The 18,707-nt window shown below is 41.6% G+C and overlaps 1 protein-coding gene across 1 annotated transcript in view; it reads left to right on the forward strand.

Moving 5' to 3' along the window:
- LOC136869674 (scavenger receptor class F member 2) overlaps positions 1 to 16,923 on the forward strand; it is a 42,917-nt gene extending 25,994 nt beyond the window's left edge. Inside the window, exons 5-6 of the mRNA XM_067144866.2 lie at positions 7,669 to 7,808; positions 16,007 to 16,923. Coding sequence (XP_067000967.2) covers positions 7,669 to 7,808; positions 16,007 to 16,162 — 296 coding nt within the window. The 3' untranslated portion in view covers positions 16,163 to 16,923. The remainder of the gene's footprint in view (positions 1 to 7,668; positions 7,809 to 16,006) is intronic.
- The last annotated feature ends 1,784 nt before the right edge of the window (positions 16,924 to 18,707 follow it).

Here is an 18,707-nt window from a genome sequence, read left to right on the forward strand (position 1 = left end):
GGGAAATGTCAGAATATACGTTTCCATGCTCCCACTGAGGAAAGGTGGAAAGGATCATTTTTATGATCTACCAAGGCAAACGTTCGACATAACGTCCCAGTTACGATATCAGATTTTTTTTTTGCAAGTTGCTTTACGTCGCACCGACACAGATAGGTCTTATGGCGACGATGGGACAGGGAAGGGCTAGGAGTAGGAAGGAAGCGACCGTGGCCTTAATTAAGGTACAGCCCGAGCATTTGCCTGGTGTGAAAATGGGAAATTACGGAAAACCATTTTCAGGGCTGCCGGCAGTGGGGTTCGAAACTACTATCTCCAGAATACTGGATACTGGCCGCAGTTAAGCGACTGCAGCTATCGAGCTCGGTGATTTATTTTTGGTGATGCTAATGTCAAAGTACGCAGTGAAAACATCTGGAAATCCGTTGTTGGACACGGAACTTTACACGGTGTATCTAACAATGGAAATAATCTTCTGAACTTCGCTACATTAAAAAATCTGGAAGCTGGAGGCACAGTGTTCCCACACAAATATATTCACAAAGTAACAAGGGCATCCCCAGATGGAAGAAGATAAACATCAAACTGACCGCATTATTATTAAAAAGATACACTTTAGAAATACGTATGATGCCAGGAGTTATCCAGGTGCAGAATGAGGCCCAGACCATTTGGTCGTGACAAAACAATAACACAAAAATAAAAATAAAAGCTTCCGAAGTACAATCACTCACAAAAATAACCTACGCCTTGATGTTAGGCAACTTAATTGACAGCACAAATGTGAAAGACTTCAAGTGAAACCAAGCAATAGATTCAGTGTATTGCAAGACAACGCATATGTTAACGTCCAAAGTGAATGGGATACTATCAAAACTGCTGTTTCCGAAGTGTCTCAAGAAATTTTCCACTTGTGCAGACCAAAGAAATAATGGTTTAACGATAAACGTAAAGCTCTTATCAAATCTAGGAGGGAAACTAAACAAATTCTCCTGGCAAACCAATCAGAAGATTACTACCAAAGATACCGGAATGTCAACAAAGAACTACGAAAAGGAAGAAGAAATTTCTCAAGTGCCTGATCAACAAAGCAGAATTAGATAGAAGCGCAAAAGACACGAGGGACCTCTTTAAATTTTCTGAATTTTATACAATATTGGCATCACCATCATCATTTTGCGATCACCGGCTATGAAGTTAATCAGATCTGCTTTTTCGGTGAAGATTCACCACAATGAAACTGGAAATGAAATATCTGTGGATATATTTTAAGGATTCGTTAACATTTTGTACCATTGATTCCCTCTCTCTTCCCCGAGTAAATAACAGATGTGCCATCTGCATAGGATACAATGGTGGAGTTCACAAGTTCCGGCATTTCACTGACATATGCAAGATAGAGAAAAGGTTTCAAAATAGTACCATGTTGAATAACACAGTATGAGATTTCAAAGGAAGATGCAACTTTGTTTACCTCGTAATCTATTTCATAATTTAACGCACTGCTTACGCTTATGAAAGTAAGAAGTTAATAGACGTGAAATCACTCCATAAATGCTACAGTTCCTAGTTTATTTAGCAATAGGTCGTTGACTATACTATCAGAGGCTTTAGGTAAGTCTCAAATTACTGAAGAAACAACATTATTATAATCAAGATTATTTAAAACATTCTGAATAAAAGCTGCTAGAGTAGGGTGACCAGACGTCCCTTATTTTACGGGATTGTCCCTTATTTCTCTAAAGTGTCCTGTTGTCCCGGCAAAATATATGGGACGCATATTGTCCCATTTCTCGTGAACCGACCCGTATATTTTAAAATACCTTTTTACCTTTATTTATCACAAATCTCTGATGTATATTTCTCATTGTGTAGAGTAATTACAGTTTGTTCGGTTGGCAATAAATGTAACAAACCAGTGAGACAGACGTATATAAAATGTAAACATGGCAACCTTTAATCCTGCATAGTGAACAATGTTTTTTGCAACACTTTATATACTGGAATTGGGCCGATTCCATTTTAATAATAATAATAATAATAATAATAATAATAATAATAATAATAATAATAATAATAATAATAATAATAATAATAATAATAATAATAATAATAATAATAATAATAATCAGTACTTGTTTTCTGTAAATTATGGTACTGTTTGTGAGGTCTGTGGCTAATGTTGAGAAATTCTAGTCTGAAATAGTGCCTGATAATCAACGGCACTGGAAGTGTCCCGTACTTTCATGCTTATAATCAAGACATCCTACACTAGAGCAGTAATAGTTGACACAAATTTTCCTGAATCCATGTTGAACATCTCTAAGAAGAAACTGTTTCTCAAAAAATGCTAGTAGGCGATTTAAAATAATTTTCTCCATGAGTTTACCTAAATCAGAATCCATAGTTATTAGCCTGTAGTTGTTTATATTACCAACTGCTCCTTTCTTATTGACAGGTTTAATTTGCTAGTTTTCAGACATTCTGGGAAGATTTCATTCATTAGCGCCTGGTTTACAATGCACGTAAATGGGATAATTAACTCATTCTTACACTGCTTCAAACATTTTGAAGAGATTCCATCCCACCCAGTTAAGGAAGAATTTCCCAGGTTGTCAATGGATGATCCTGATTCTTGGGTAGTTACAGGGAACAAATAAAACTGATTTACCTAATCTAGGCAGTTTGTTAAACTCACGAGGACAATTGCCTGTATTATTTCCGCTAGCGACATTACAAAAGAATTTCGTCACATTTGGTGAATCATGCTCCTAGGTATATCGATTTATCCACTGATTGGAAGCTGATTTTCGCCTGTCGGATGCCGGGGCTGTCTTGCTTAAATCTTCTCATTAGCATGCACTGTTTCAGTCCTATTTTCGTTGAACTGTAGGCCCACTTTTGCAACCTCTTATATCATAACTACCATCATCTTCGTCAGCTCTGCTTGATCTTGGCTTATCACTAGAGCTAGGAATTTTAGGAGCAAAATTTTGGTTAAAAAGGTGCTTTAATTTAGTCAAAAGGTGCTAGAAAGGAGCAAATTTAAAATGTAAATATTCATACAAACATCACCAATTTTACATCATATATAAGGACACAAAATTCACTCATGTTATAATGTATTCAAAATCTGCCTAAAACAAGTCCCAGAAAACAATGTTATTAAAATCACACGTCCAGAAAACTGTCAAAACAGATAAAATTTAACATTTCTATGTTATTTTCAGTGAGGTTTCGTCTCCAGTCACTAAGTAAATACTTATACATAGAAAAGGAATGTTCAACGTGAACAGACACAAGTGGTATTTTTGGCTAACTCCTTTGCAAACTCTTTCCCAGCCACTTGACGTAGATAAAGCTTTTTTTTTTTTTTTTTTTGCTAGTTGCTTTACGTCGCACCGACACAGATAGGTCTTATGGCGACGATGGGACAGGGAAGGGCTAGGAGTAGGAAGGAAGCGGCCGTGGCCTTAATTAAGGTACAGCCCCAGCATTTGCCTGGTGTGAAAATGGGAAACCACGGAAAACCATTTTCAGGGCTGCCGACAGTGGGGTTCGAACCTACTATCTGCCGAATACTGGATACTGGCCGCAATTAAGCGACTGCAGCTATCGAGCTCTGTGCGTAGATAAAGAGAAACAGGATATATATATGCACCAACAATACCATCTTCCAGAGAGGAACATACAAGTAAGAGGACTGCTTCTGGGTGCTGGAGAGAGGCCATCCCCAGAAATTTTGTCGAATGGCGGTAATCGTACAGACTGGATATAAATATTCAAGATAAAATTTTTACCTCGATTGTAAAATTATCGGTGGAAACAATGCGGAACCATCTGTATGGAAAATATAATATTTAATTTCCTCCCGAAAGCGTTTAAATAAGTGTTCATATTTTTTAGTACATTTACACTTCTTAAATGAAACCAACAATTCAATTTTTTCAAAGCATTTGTGAGCTATTCTGTGTCCTTTGGCAAACACTATTAGTGTCAGAATAAATAAATAAAAAGTAAGTAGAAAAAGGTGCTGAGATTAGAAAGGTGCAAAAAGGTACTTACATTGACAAAATGTGCAAAAAAGTGCAACAAACAGTTAGAGGTGTTCATCTTGTGTTTTCTTTGTAAGGCAAGCTAATTTGGGTATTTTTATAATGAAAAGGAATTAAGGTGCAGCACCTAAAGTTCCTGACTCTACTCATCAGTAAGTTTCGAATGTTAAGGAAAAGTCATATTTCACTCCTGAGGTCATTTTACCGGAAATATGATTAATAACTGTGAGTAATGGGTCCCTGATCCCGTTTAAAGCAATGTTATGTTTCGGCAAATTTTATTGTTTTGGTCATATATTGATCATTTTAGTGATATAAGGTCATATTTGGTTATATTTTGTTCAAATTGAGTCGTCGTTTTTCAAGGTAGGCTACCTGTTATGTGCGCCGATTTCCAAATACGCTTTCAGAATCTTGTATTTCAAAATACTGTAGTAGATGTATTTTTATTTCGTTTCTCGAAAGTGATACTACTACTACTAACGTTTTCATTCCTCCTCTGAAGGGGGAGGCGGGCCTCTTAGACGGTGACGCCGTCTCTCAGGCCAGAAGATTTGTTACGGTGAAGGAGATGTGCGGAGAAGGTGAGGGGGTGGGCGGCCGTGGCATATACTACGAACTGTCCCGGCATTCACCTTAGTGCAGGAGAATGGAAAACCACGGAAAACCATTCTCAGGACAGCCGACAGGTGGGGCCAGGCGTGTAGTCCGGCACTGTACCCCAGGCCCGTCTCCCGAATGCAGAGGCGTAGAGCCACGGTAGAGCCGTGGCCAACTTTCCTCTGCTCGGTTGGCCGGTCAGAGTACAGAGCTGTTGGACCACGGGCAAGCCGTGGCCTCTTAAGGGCCGAAACCCACTCTGCATCTACCGACCCGAAAGTGATACTGCTGCTGCTCAAATGTTTTCATTCTCCACCCTGAAGGGGTGGGGCGGGCCACCTAGAGGGTTACGCCCTCTCTCTGGCCAAGAGATGCGGGCGGGTCCGGTAGAGGTGATGGAAGAAGGAGGTGGGTAGAGGATGTGAAGTAGGAGATGGGAGAGGATGTGTGTCTATGCCTAAGTATGGGGCAATTGCGTTATTTATTTCATAGGTTAAGTTACAGTCTTGTATAAGAGAGAAGATTTAAACTAGGGCATGATGGGCAATGTGGAGTGTCAGGATGTGAAAGAAAAAATGGTTACTTACACGAGGGTGGGAGGGGAAATATGTAGTGCTAGGAGGTGGAATAAGGAAATATTCACGAGCGATGTGAGGAGGAGATGGAGGAGGTCAATGTTAGGCGATAGGAATGAAAAGTAATCAGGAGTGGGTGGAGAAAAACTGGTATGTGGGCGAGGCGGGGGAGGAGGTGCTGGCCGGGTACGTCGTCGAGATGTGGGAGGTCGGTTCGGAGATTGAGGGATTGAGAGGGAATGTTCTACACGATGATGGTGGCCATATAGATGCAGTCCATGTTCAATGAGGCGCTAGGTGTCGGCGGAGGTCGGAAGATTAAGACGAACCAAAAAGGTAGGGACATCGGCATTGAAGATCCTGGACGACCTGCGGATCGGTAGTCCTGCCCGGCCAAGTTCGTGGGCGATGTCTTCCGGTGGAACACTCGGGTCCACTCAGAGGGCCACGCAGCTGAAGATGGTGGTGCTGTCGGACGGCGGTGGGGACGAAGGTGGACGTGCTGTATCAAGTGGAGCTGTGGCAGTTTCCACTTCAGGAGCGAGAAGGGGTGCGGGCTGGGAGCTAGGTTGTTCAGTGATGGAACAGACGAGGAGGGAAGAAATCAAAAGTGGGGAAGGATGAGACATGGATGTTGTGCTGATGGGAACGGAAGAAGAGATGGGAACAGATGAAGTGAGGGTGGTGGAGGTGAAGGTGGAGGTTGTGGTAGTAGTCACTGGTGCGGTGTGAAAAGAGGACGAAGTCTGTTGTGGCGATGCTTCCCGTGGTGGCGTGGCTGCTGAAGGTGGAACTTGTGTGTTGTCGGGGAGCTGGGCCAGAACATTCGGAGGCGTAGAGTCGGTGCGATGGTAGTTGCGATGGATAACTACTCCGTTGTCAATGATGTAACGGAATTCATCTGCATTAGGAATAAACAGTACATCCGAGGAAAGTTCAAGGCCAGCGAGAAGTCTTGAAACACTATGGCCACCCAGTAGACGGAGTTCCCTTTCGATATCATATTCGGAGACAGTAGGGGGAATATCACGGGCGATGCAGGTGTACATGATGGGAAAGGCCGACTTCCTTCGTGGTGTCAGACCGATGTTCTTGGTGGCGCTGGCGAGGTGCAAGTTAGAGATGATGCGGCACCCAGTCAGACAAAAAAGTGAAGGGATCCTGTATTGTTCCTCCTCGTAATGGTAAAAACGTTGTGATGTATCCCCGAAGTGCTGAAAAAAAACCCGAAAGTGATAGAACTGTATACGTTTTTAAAATCTATTGAAATGTGTTCCGCTAAAAGGAGATGTGAAAGATATATGTGGGACCCTCACCAGGAATACTTGATACGAGACCTGGGAAAACTGCAGCTCGACTTGTTCCGTGTAATTTCCGACAAAATATTATGACAATGTTGCAAACTTTGGGCTGGGAGAACTTGGGAGTAAGGAGACGAGCTGCTCGACTAAGCAGCATGTTCCGAACTGTCAGTCTAGAAATGGCGTGGAATGTCACTAGTAGAGGAATATGGCTGGGTGGTGTTTTTAAAAGTAGGAAAGATAATAATATGAAAATAAAGTTGGAATTCAAGAGGACAAATTGGGGCAAATATTCCTTTATAGGAAAAGGAGTTAGAGATTGGAATACTTTACCAAGAGAAATGTTCGATAAATTTCCAACTGCTTTGAAATAGAGATGTTCAATAAATGCCTTATTTCCTTGAAATTATTTAAGAAAAGGCTAGGTAAAGAACTGATAGGAAATGACAGGTTTAGAAGACTTGATTCCGAGAACGTGATGCTGTATGGACGTACGCCGACAGATATAAAAAAAACATGCTAATACTTCGTTTTTTTAGGAAAACAGAATGAGAACTGTGCTTCAGTCCTGTGATACTGAATGAATATCAAAAGTTTTATGAGCCTCCGTGGCTCAGAGGGCAGCGCGTCAGCGTCTCATCGCTGGATACCGTGGTTCAAATCCCGGTCACTCCATGAGAAATTTGTGCTGGGCAAAGCGGAGGCGGGACCGGTTTTTCTCCGGGTAATCCGATTTTCCCTATCATCTTTCAATCCAGCAACACTCTCCATTCACATTTCATAGCATCTATCAGTCATTAATAAATCACTTTGGGAGTGGCGACCCCATTGTACTAATAGCCTATGTCCGCTTCATTCATTACATCCCTGATCCAGTCAATGACTGGAAAACAGGTTGTAGGTTTTCATTTTCATCTAAAGTTTTAATTTACCTACTGTATATCTGACAATTTGCATGATTAAATGTGTCTGTTATATCATCGCTTATTACCCTTTGACACGTTTGATGTTATTTGCTACCTATCCCTAAAATGCATGATTTATCTTTTTTAGGTCATATTTAGCTAGGTTTTAGGGCATATATGCTTGCACCTTGCCACATGGAAATGTATTAATTCACGTTTTGCTTTGTCCTAGGTCAGTCTCGCGTGTCGAACGACGTGCAGGAAGAGACGGACTGCGCTGATGGCCACTGTAACACCTCGAGTAACACCTTGGTCTTCCTTGAATTGCACGGCATCACAGCCTCCATCGCCGGTTTAATAATGATATCACTGGTACGTGATGATAATTACAACACTATTAACAACATTATAACAGTTGGGAAGGAACTGAAGATATCAGGTTGGGAACACAAAATGGGAACAGCGAGATAATTTTTTTTTTTTTTTTGCAAGCTGCTTTACGTCGCACCGACACAGATATGTCTTATGGCGACGATGGGATAGGAAAGAGCTATGAGTCGGAAGGAAGTGTCCGTGGCGTTAATGAAGGTACAGCCCCAGCATTTGCCTGGTGTGAAAATGGTAAACCACGGAAAACCACCTTCAGGGCTGCCGACAGTGGGGTTCGAAACCACTATCTGCCGAATACTGGATACTGGCCGCTCTTAAGCGACTGCAGCTATCGAGCTCGGTGAGATAATTTCTAGTATTGAGGATGTGTATTCTCAAGATCGCGGTGTGCTAAGTGAAACTAAATCAAGGTGTAGCAAAGCTAACACCGTGAGCTCACAGAAGCGGTATTCTGTAAGAAAGAAGTGAACTTGCGGATGAAGCAGTTTTTACATCTGTTCGTTTTCAAACCGACTTTGCTGTACGGGAGTGAAAGCTGGGTGTATTCAGGGTATATTATTCATAAGTTGGAATTAACGGTTATGAAAGTTGCAAGATTGATTGTTGCTACAAACAGGTGGGAACAATGACTGGAGGTAGTCAGAATTAGGAGACAAAGGCTAAGTTAGGAATGAAGTCGATGGGTGTAGCTAAAACTGACTGCAGTGGTGGGGATATGTGAGAAGAATGGAGGAGGATAGGCTATCTAGGAGAATAAAGGACTCGGCGATGGAGGGTAAGAGAATCAGTCGGACGACGATGGCAAAACTCAGTTTTTAATGGTTTAACGATAAGAAGTGTAGAATAAGGCACACAAGTCTGCAATGAATTTGCCTGGTGTGAAAATGGGAAACCATGGCAAATCATCTTCAGGTCTGCCGACGGTGGGATTCGATCCCATTATTTCACAACAGAGATGAAAGTAAACTTCATAATAAATTTGGAGAATATTTGAATGCGTGGCTTATTTTCCTGAACGGCGTTTCGGTACCATTATGTTGAAATGAAAGGCAAACAATTATATATTTATAAAAGTAATTTCTTAGTTGATAAAATGAAAAAAATATCTGCGATTTCTGCGCTGAAGTATCTTTCTTTCCGTTTGTTTTGAAATTAGTAAAAGTGGTAGGAAGTATTTAATCGTCCGACATATCGCATACCGACTTTGTTGTTTCGATTCTCAGTAAGTCACCATTGATCTGTATTTATCAATAGTGACATAGTGAGAATCGAAACAGATCATTTTTCCACTTGGCGTCTGCATCGGTCTACGTGCCCTTTGGAAAGGTGAAATATGCGTGCAGGCAAGATGATTTCAGTTCATTGAAAGTGAAACCAATGGAGCACTCAGAGACCATCTGAAATTCATAGCAGAAATAACAAAGGAAATATCTAAGATTCAGCGCACTCAGAATACAGTAGCTTTCTTCCAGTAAGTGTGAAAGTGTATCTTCTCAGGTGAATCTCACCGTGACTCCAGAAAGTCTTTCATTTTCATTGCTGGGCCTCCTCTAAACTGTGTTTGATTCAACTGAATCAAACCTGGCTAAACGGCCACCTTCATTTAGCGGTCACCCCAATAAATGATAATTTTTCTCAGGAACATATTAATTTTCCCATAAAGACTGTATTAATATCTCCTCCTTTAAGAGGTCACCTCACATCGTGGTCAGCAGCCAGACACATTTCACAAACTGAGCTGAGTGAAACGACCGGTCATAACAACTCCGAATACTTTGCTCATCCTTCAGACAGTCAAACGGTAGTAAAGTCGAAAGTTGACCTTTTTCACACCTGGCCATCAAAATAGTACTGTACTTCCTGTTTTCTGCGGTACAATAAAAGTCATAAATCTTCCCCATTCTCTCTTCTCCGTAATATATCAGCGAACAAAGTTGTAAATTATCCGCGGCAATGAATGGGACGACGTGGTTGACCATTTCGGCTATTCACGAACTAATTTTTAAATATTTTTCGTTGGAATGATATTTAAATAGAGTGTACTACGATTGCACTTATTGGAACTAGACGTACTGTGATAATATAGCCTCACATCTGGATACATTTTTAGAATCTATTGAAATATACGCCTCTAAAAGGAGATGTGAAAGGACCCTCACCAGGATTACTTGATACGAGAACTGGTAAAAATCCAAAGAAATGCAACACGACTTGTTCCGTGTCATTTCTGACAAAAGAGAAGTGTTATGAAAATGTACTACAGTATATGTAGTACGTGGTGTCATTGTTCATTATAACCGTACTATTGTTTTACTGTAATTTATATATATTAAAAATAAGGAGTTAACTAACCAGTGCATATGCATGTTACTTTTCATGTAATGTAGACCTACTGTAACTAATCAAGTGGTGAATAGAGCTCTTCCCCGACTTAAAAATTTCGTATAACATAATTTAGCGGCGACCTGTTCTAACGACAATTATTTCGGAAGAATGACTGGTGTCCGCTTTAGGCATGTTTTAATCATTGAAACATAGCTGATTCAAGGTCAGCATTCTGCAATAAACACCAAAGGCAAGACCCGGAGACGATCCGAGGAGGATGGTCACATGTATAAAGTACGAAAATATAAATAGTACTGCATTAACATTACATAGGGCTATATTGGTTTAAAATATCCTGGCACTTTATCCTGCTTCCTCAAAAAACTGTTTGGATGAATTTTATATCCCATTCTGTACCTTCCTGTAGTGATAATGTTCCTGTTAGAAATTATATATGCTGTGTTTAGGTTATATTAGCGGTATCCGCGCTTTTCGTCGCACAGCAACAGGGTGAAAAGTCGGGTTGTAAGTTTTACCAATAGGAGAAGTACTCTCAATTTTAATTACTGTGTTGATGAGGTGAAAGTAACTCACGGGCATCAACGTTAAGTACTTAAGTGGTAATATAAGGATATATCTTCATTGAGGAAATCACAAAAACGGGATTGTAAATACAGGTTACAGACCTCTTCACATGGTTATGACCGCATTTAGAGTTATAGTAAGGATGTAAAGGGAGGGCGTATAATTCACTGATAAGAACCGATTACAGTATAGTTCCAGTATATGGAGTCCTCACCAGGATTACTTGATTCGAGAATAGGAAAAGATCCAAAAGAAAGCAGCAGGATATGTTCTGGGTGATTTCCGACAAAAGAGTAGTGTTACAAAAAGTTGCAAGTCTTGAGAGTAGGGAGAGGGGCAACTCGACTAAGGGAATTGTTCCTAGCCGTCAGTTGAGAGATGGCTTGGAATTACATAGTAGACGTATAAGCTCGAGTGGAGTTTTCAAAACTAGGAAAGATATAATATGAAGACGAAGTTAGAATTCAAAAGAATAGTTTGTAGTAAATACTCGTTTAAAGGAAGATGAAATAGGGATTGGAATAATTTACTAAGTGAGATGTTTGATAAATTTCGAAATTATTTGGTATCATTTAAGAAAAGAGTAGGTAACTAACTGATGGGGAATCTGCCACGTTGGTGACAGCCCTAAGTTCAAATCAGTGATGACTGGCTGATACAAATAACAGTGAGTTTTAAAGAAACAAGTTCAATGATGAATGCATATTATTAACGGAATGGAACATGCTACATAGGTAATTATATTAATAACAGGTGAATCAGGTTCATAACGTTTTCAAATTTTAGGTTCAAAATACATTCAATAAGATAAAGGATGTCTTAAACCCTTTGGGTCGAACTGAAACATGTTATAGTGTGTCCACAACCGATTATATTGAGATAGGGAACCAATGGACGGAAATGCATATTTATTGTGTTATGGACATACACAGCGTATACCGCACCACAACAACGTAGCTCATAGTAATTGTTCAAAGTGACGACGGCCAGTCTCAATGCATACATGGCACCGGCACATGAAGTTCTGCAGCACTCTCTCAAAGATTCGCGTTGTTTGTTGTCAGGAGACAGACAGCTTGGACCCTAGCAAGCAGATCCGTTTCTACGGGGGTTTCATACACCAACGACTTGACGTAACTCCCGAGGAAAAAGCCCAGAGGTATGAGATCCGGTGATCGCGCTGATCATGGGCAGGACCTCCCCTTGCAATTCAACGATGAGGGTACATGTTTTTCAAGTGCTCACGGACATTAATATCGAAGTGGGATGGTGCACCGTCATGTTGAAACCACGTCCTTTCGTGGACAACAAGGGGTACAGTCTCCAGGAACTGTGATAGCACAGCTCGCAGGAATATCAGGTAACGTGGACCAGTCAAACGGGGGGCAGGAAATAAGGTCCTATTACGTGATCTTGGAAATTGCCCGCCCATACGTTGACAGCGTATCGCTGCTGGCGGCCACCGATGTGGGTGGCGTGGGGATTGTCGACACATCCAGGCATGGCTATTGCGGCTGTTGTAAACACCATCACGGGTGAATGAGGCCTCATCCGTGAACAATAAAAATTGTGCAAAGTTCGGCGGTGGATTGACAGACGTGAATGCGGGACTCAAAATCCCTTGGGCCCAGGGCTTGCACACCTTTTGTATGATAGGGGTGTAATACTTGATCCACCAGTACTCTCCACACTGTATCCTTTGAAGTGTGCGTTTCATGGGCTAGTTGATGGGTGCTTATTGCTGGGTGGTCTGCCACACGATCCATCACCATCTCGTCAAAGTCTGGTGTTCGGACGTGTCTATGGCTGAACCCTTAGCCGGCTCTCTATGGCGTGAAGGACCCCGTCTCCCGTAACTTGGTATCCACGGACATAAACATTAGGATGACGCCCGATGGGTAAGCGTTCTCTGTACATACGTGCTGCTTTACGGGCACTGCATCCTGCCACACCAGTACATTTAATGCATGTCTGCCAACTACCGTGACGAGTAACGTTCCATCTTTGACTACGCGTTATACACTGTACACAGTATTACACCTCACCATGGACACATCACAAGCAGTCTGATGCAATGGACAACGACACCAGGGGTAGTGGTGTGGTGTGGCACAGGTTAAAATGCGCCGTTGCGATGCGTGCGGTGGTCACATGACACACGTGCTATGAGCTAAGTTGTGTGCAGTACATCCGTTTGGTGGTCAGGGGTGTACGCTGTTTATCACTCGCTGCCTGTTCCAGTGTACAACAGGCACCCGGGAACTTTGCGAGAGTGCGGGAGAACTGCTTGTGCCGTTGCAATACATGCATTGAGACTAGCGGTCGTAACTTTGCACAATTACTATGAGCTACGTTGTTGTGGCGCGGTGTACGCTGTGTATGTCCACAACACAATAAATATGCATTTCCGACCACTGGCTCCCTATCTCAGCATAGTCGGTTGTGGACCCACTATCACATGTTTCAATTAGACCCAAAAGGTTTGAGACCGAGTGACTTGGCCGGGCGCTTAGGGGCGCGCAGCTGTGAGCTCACGTCCGGGAGATAGTGGGTTCGAACCCCACAGTCGGTAGCCCTGAAGATGGTTTTCGGTCGTTTCCCATTTTTCACACCAGGCAAATGCTGGGGCTGTACCTTAATTAAGGCCACGGCCACTTCCTTCCCATTCCTAGGCTTTTCCTGTCGCATCGTCGCCATAAGACCTATCTGTGTCGGTGAGACCTAAAGCAAACAGCAAGAAAAAAAGGTTTGAGACACCCTGTATAAATACAAGGTGTATCGGAAGTTTCTCTACGGGGTCGGATACGAAGTGAGTTTTTGCGACTGGATGCCTTTCCTGAGGATTTAATGAGATAAAATGAATGACGTGATACATGATAATAGGAAGGGAGAGGGTGAAACTCGGTGTTGGCACTTCTGATGGGGTTCTGCTCAAGGCTTAACGTCTCCATCCGACAAACGTATCACAATCAACAGTGTCACTCCATATGAACACTGCGGAGAGGCTTGGAACTAAATGAAGTTTTCTGGCACACAATCTAGTGATTAAAAATTGAATACCACCACCTCTCCTATGTTTGTAAATATAATTATGTTGATTTGACTATCTGCCGACCCCACGGTGTAGTGGTAGCATGTCTGCTTCTTATCCGGAGGACCGGGGTTCAGTTCCCGGCCAGGACAGGGATTTTTACCTGAACCTGAGGGCTGGTTCGAGGTCCACTCAGCCTACGTGATTAGAATCGAGGAGCTGTCTGACGGTGAGATAGCGGCCCCGGTCTAGAAAGCCAAGAATTACGGCCGAGAGGATTCGTCGTGCTGATCACACGACACCTCGTAATCTGCAGGCCTTTGAGCTGAGCAGCGGTTGCTTGGTAGGCCAAGGCCCTTCAAGGGCTGTAGTGCCATGGGGGGTTACCTGTATAACGAATGTACCTCCCTTTACCCTATTTCGTGTACCAGGCATTGTCTACGTTTGGGAAAATAGCAAACTATTTCATAAGCAACCCAAAGAACCAGCAAGCACCACGTATTTCGGAACGAACTAGTGCAGGGATGGCGAACCTTTTCCAACTAGTGTGCCATTTTAAGTCTGCATTATTATTCCCAACTGTCTACTGTGCCACTCGTTACTTTCGTTTGTAATGGCTACAATGCCCCCGCCCCTGCTCCTCCTCCACCACCACCACCACCACCATCACCATCACCACCACCACCACCACCACCACCACCACCACCACCAACACCACCACCGACTTTCATCCCTAATTCAAAATTATGCTTCATAATATGTTTTTACATTGTAATAATAATACATTTTATTGCATGTTTCGTGGTCTTATTTTGCCAATACCGAGAAAATACCTAGCCATGTCATTTATGGTTGGTTCATAACTTGTTTTCTTCAATAACACACGAGAAACACTTAGATCTGAACCTTTTTTGTTTTTTAAACAGTTGGATTACGTCAAACCGACACAGATAGGGAAGGCCTAGGAGTGAGAAGGAAGTTGCCGTGGCCTTACTTGGCACAGCCCCAGCATTTGTCTGGTGTAAAAATGTGAAACCACAGAAAGCCATCTTCAGGGTTGCCGATAGAGGAGTTCGAACCCACTATCGCCCGGATGCGAGCTCATAGCTGCGCGCCCCTACCCGCACGGCCAACTCGCCCGGTAGATATGAACCAAGACGGTTTCTAACTGTCGACTTCACGACGTTCATTGTAAAAAACAGCCACTCGCAGGCGTATGATGACCCAAACAAAGTAACTACCGGGAAGCGCTATAGTAAGGTTCTTCATGGCCGAAAACATTTGTGGGAGGCTGTTCCACTGTTCAAGTATTAAGTCCTCCGGCTTGCGGAGAGAGTATTTATCATCAACAGCACATTCGATTTTCACCAATGCTTCACCAAGTTGTACGAATTTGTTCACCCATGTACCGCTTTCTTGAAATTCAGTCAACTCCATTTCTAAACTGTCAATGTCTAACCACTCAAATAATTGACCTTAATATCACTCATTTGTGCAATATGAGGTTTTGAAATAAAGTACGATAGTTTCTTCAGATCTGGAAATTGGGATAGTCTTTTGGCAACTATTTGTCTTACAAAATTCAATAAACAGTTACACATTAAGAATAATTACGCGCTGCTGGCCACAGACACAAGCCAAACTTCACTAATTGACTGATGTAGGTGAGCAAATGGCTCGTCTGCCGGACCTATCAATGTTGCAGTGTTGCCATAAAGCACGTCCGAATGGAACTAGAAATTAGATTTTCGGTATTTATTAGTTACACCTAAAACACTATGACTATACAATGCACGAGATATGCATAGTCTACAGTACAAGACATGAATAAAACCGTTAATATGTGCATGAGGTGTGGCACCGAAATAGTGTTCGCGTGTCACCTAGGTTCGCCATCCCTGAACTAGTAGATGAGGCACGAACAGTTGTTGATTCTTACACAAATGCCGATTAAGGTTTACACGAACTTTCGACTGCAGTAAACAAACAATAAATTACAAGCTTTTACATTTCACTACATTTCTTTTACATCTGCAATTATTTCACCACGATACGAAAGAGTGACGGAAGAATTAAAAAAAAATGTACACTGACCTCGTGCAGTGCCATCACTTCTACTTTGCGCGAGATCAAGAACTACTTTTATACCCATGCATACTATATTCTAAATACTCCAACATTATCTTCTTTCTCCTTCCACTGTCAATGTATTACAATTTATTGTTAATTTCTGTTTCAGGTTCTTCTGACTGTTCAGCTGTGTTGTTTTTGGCAGCCGTGTTCTCTCTACTTGCGCAAACTCCGTGACTGTACGCGGAAGAATCTAGACCTTACGAAAGATAACAGAAAGCATGTTACCTTCAAAGAAGTTCTTACAGATAAAGAAGTTCCTTAATTAGAATAAAAAGAAGAGATGCCAAGAGGAGGTATCCTGTATATGAACAAGATTTTCGTTTCCCCATCAAACTGCACCTTTGCGGGAATGTTTTCGAAACCAACCGGTGTCGTTATTTGGAGGAACACATGATCCTATCCAGAGGCGTGGTGCAGAAACGTTGGTCTGCTTCAAGAAGTTTAAAAGTAGATTAAAACAAACTCCAAGCAAACATAGAAGTTGTAATTCCTAAATGAAGGAACACCTGAAGCCGATCAGCACGTTGGCAGAGGATTATCATCACATGAGGCATTAAACCAGGAATAATTAGATACATATTGCTGAGCAAATATATAAGAAAACACCCACAACTTTATTAAATCCCTTGTAAGTGATGGTGTGTTACAACATGTAAATATGAGAACAATAACGTACAACAATATGCTAGCTTACTGTGTGATACACGAGGAATTACCGTCATGAATGGCAGTAGTGGCGATTATTGTTTTAAAGCTTTATTATACGATTTTACTTGGAGTGCCAGTAGAAATTGCCAGTCGCTGGACGCCAATATTTGGTGACGTACGAATCCAGAGTGCCAGCAGCTGTCCAGGCCGATGAAATCGAAAACCCCTTTCACACTGGGCTCTGGGAACCGAGTGTCTGTGTGACTGGGAAACCGAATCTCTCGGTCAATCAATCAATCAATCAATCAATCAATCAATCAATCAATCAATCAATCAATCAATCAATCAATCAATCAATCAATCAATCAATCAATCAATCAATCAATCAATCAATCAATCAATCAATCAATCAATCAATCAATCAATCAATCAATCAATCAATCAATCAATCAATCAATCAATCAATCAATCAATCAATCAATCAATCAATCAATCAATCAATCAATCAATCAATCAATCAATCAATCAATCAATCAATCAATCAATCAATCAATCAATCAATCAATCAATCAATCAATCAATCAATCAATCAATCAATCAATCAATCAATCAATCAATCAATCAATCAATCAATCAATCAATCAATCCTGATCTGCATTTAGGGCAGTCGCTCAGGTGGCAGATTCCCTATCTGTTGCTTTCCTAGACTTTTCTTGAATGATTTCGAAGAAATAGGAAATTTATTGAACATCTCCCTTGGTAAGTTATTCCGATCTCTAACTCCCCTTCCTATAATTGAATATTTGCCCCAATTTGTTCTCTTGAATTCCAACTTTATCTTCATTTTGTGATCTTTCCTACTTTTAAAGACGCCACTCAAACATATTCGTCTACTAATGTCATTCCACACCATCTCTCCACTGACAGCTCGGAACATACCACTCAGTCGAGCAGCTCGTCTACTTTCTCCCAAGCCTTCCCAGCCCAAACTTTGCAACATTTTTGTAGCGCTACGCTTTTGTCGGAAATCACCCAGAACAAATCGAGCTGCTTTTCTTTGGATTTTTTTTTTCCATTTCATGAATCTAGTAATCCTGGAACGATTCTCTATTTGGGGTTTTACCTCTCCTTTACATCATTACTACAACCCCTAAACACCCTCATAACCATGTGCAGAGATCTGCACCCTTTATTTACAATCATACTTATGTGATTATCCCAATGCAGATCTTTCTTTATATTAATATCTAGGTACTTACAATGATCCCCGTAAGGAACGTTCACCCCATCAACGCAGTAATTATAACTGGGAGGACTTTTTCTATTTGTGAAACTCACAACCTGACTTTTAACCCCGTTTATCATCATACCATTGCCTACTGTCCATCTCACAACATTATCGAGGTCATGTGAAAACAGAGGTACACAGAGACCGTTCAGACTCCGTGAGCCTTACGACTACTGTTCATTTTTCAAACACGACGTTTCTTAGAATTCTATCCTTAGAACAACATAGAATTCGATCTTTCATTACTCTCAGCGGGGGAGGGGGCGGATGTTGAGAGTACATTGCATTTTCTCTCAGTGATGTTGATGGAACCCGAAAAAGACGGCCTGAAAATGTAGGCCTTGCAAACCTAATACCGTGGCGGTCGGAACGAAACGGGGCGTCTAGACACAGGTAGAAGTCGCCATGATGAGAGCTCTTCGAATCAAGGAGGGATGTAGGGATACAGAAATATAGATGATTAGGCTCACTTATCACGTATGTAAGGCGAGTATTAATAAGAACATTTCAATGTGAAATGGTACTCAACAGACGGTTGTTGAGAAAACCAAACCCCGCAACAGTGAACAATACCACATTTTAAATGAACACAATGAAATCAGAATTTTATCGTACGCGGTAAAGCAAACGACACAGTATGTATTCAAAATGTGTAACACCACGAGCCATACATTGTTCATAACATTTCTGAAGATCAATGTACATGAAAATGCGTCATCTTCTCGGGTATACTCAGCTGCAATACTGAGAAGGGTTCACTCATCACTTTCTGTAAAATGCTGACCAATTTCAATGAGGTATGCAAATCCACGCAGCTCTTGAAACACCGCAGAACAGACCTCGAACAGTCGGAAATAATTACCTCGGACCG

The sequence above is a fragment of the Anabrus simplex genome, chromosome 1 (genome assembly GCF_040414725.1).
Source record: "Anabrus simplex isolate iqAnaSimp1 chromosome 1, ASM4041472v1, whole genome shotgun sequence".
In the NCBI taxonomy this organism is placed as follows: Eukaryota; Metazoa; Arthropoda; class Insecta; order Orthoptera; family Tettigoniidae; genus Anabrus; species Anabrus simplex.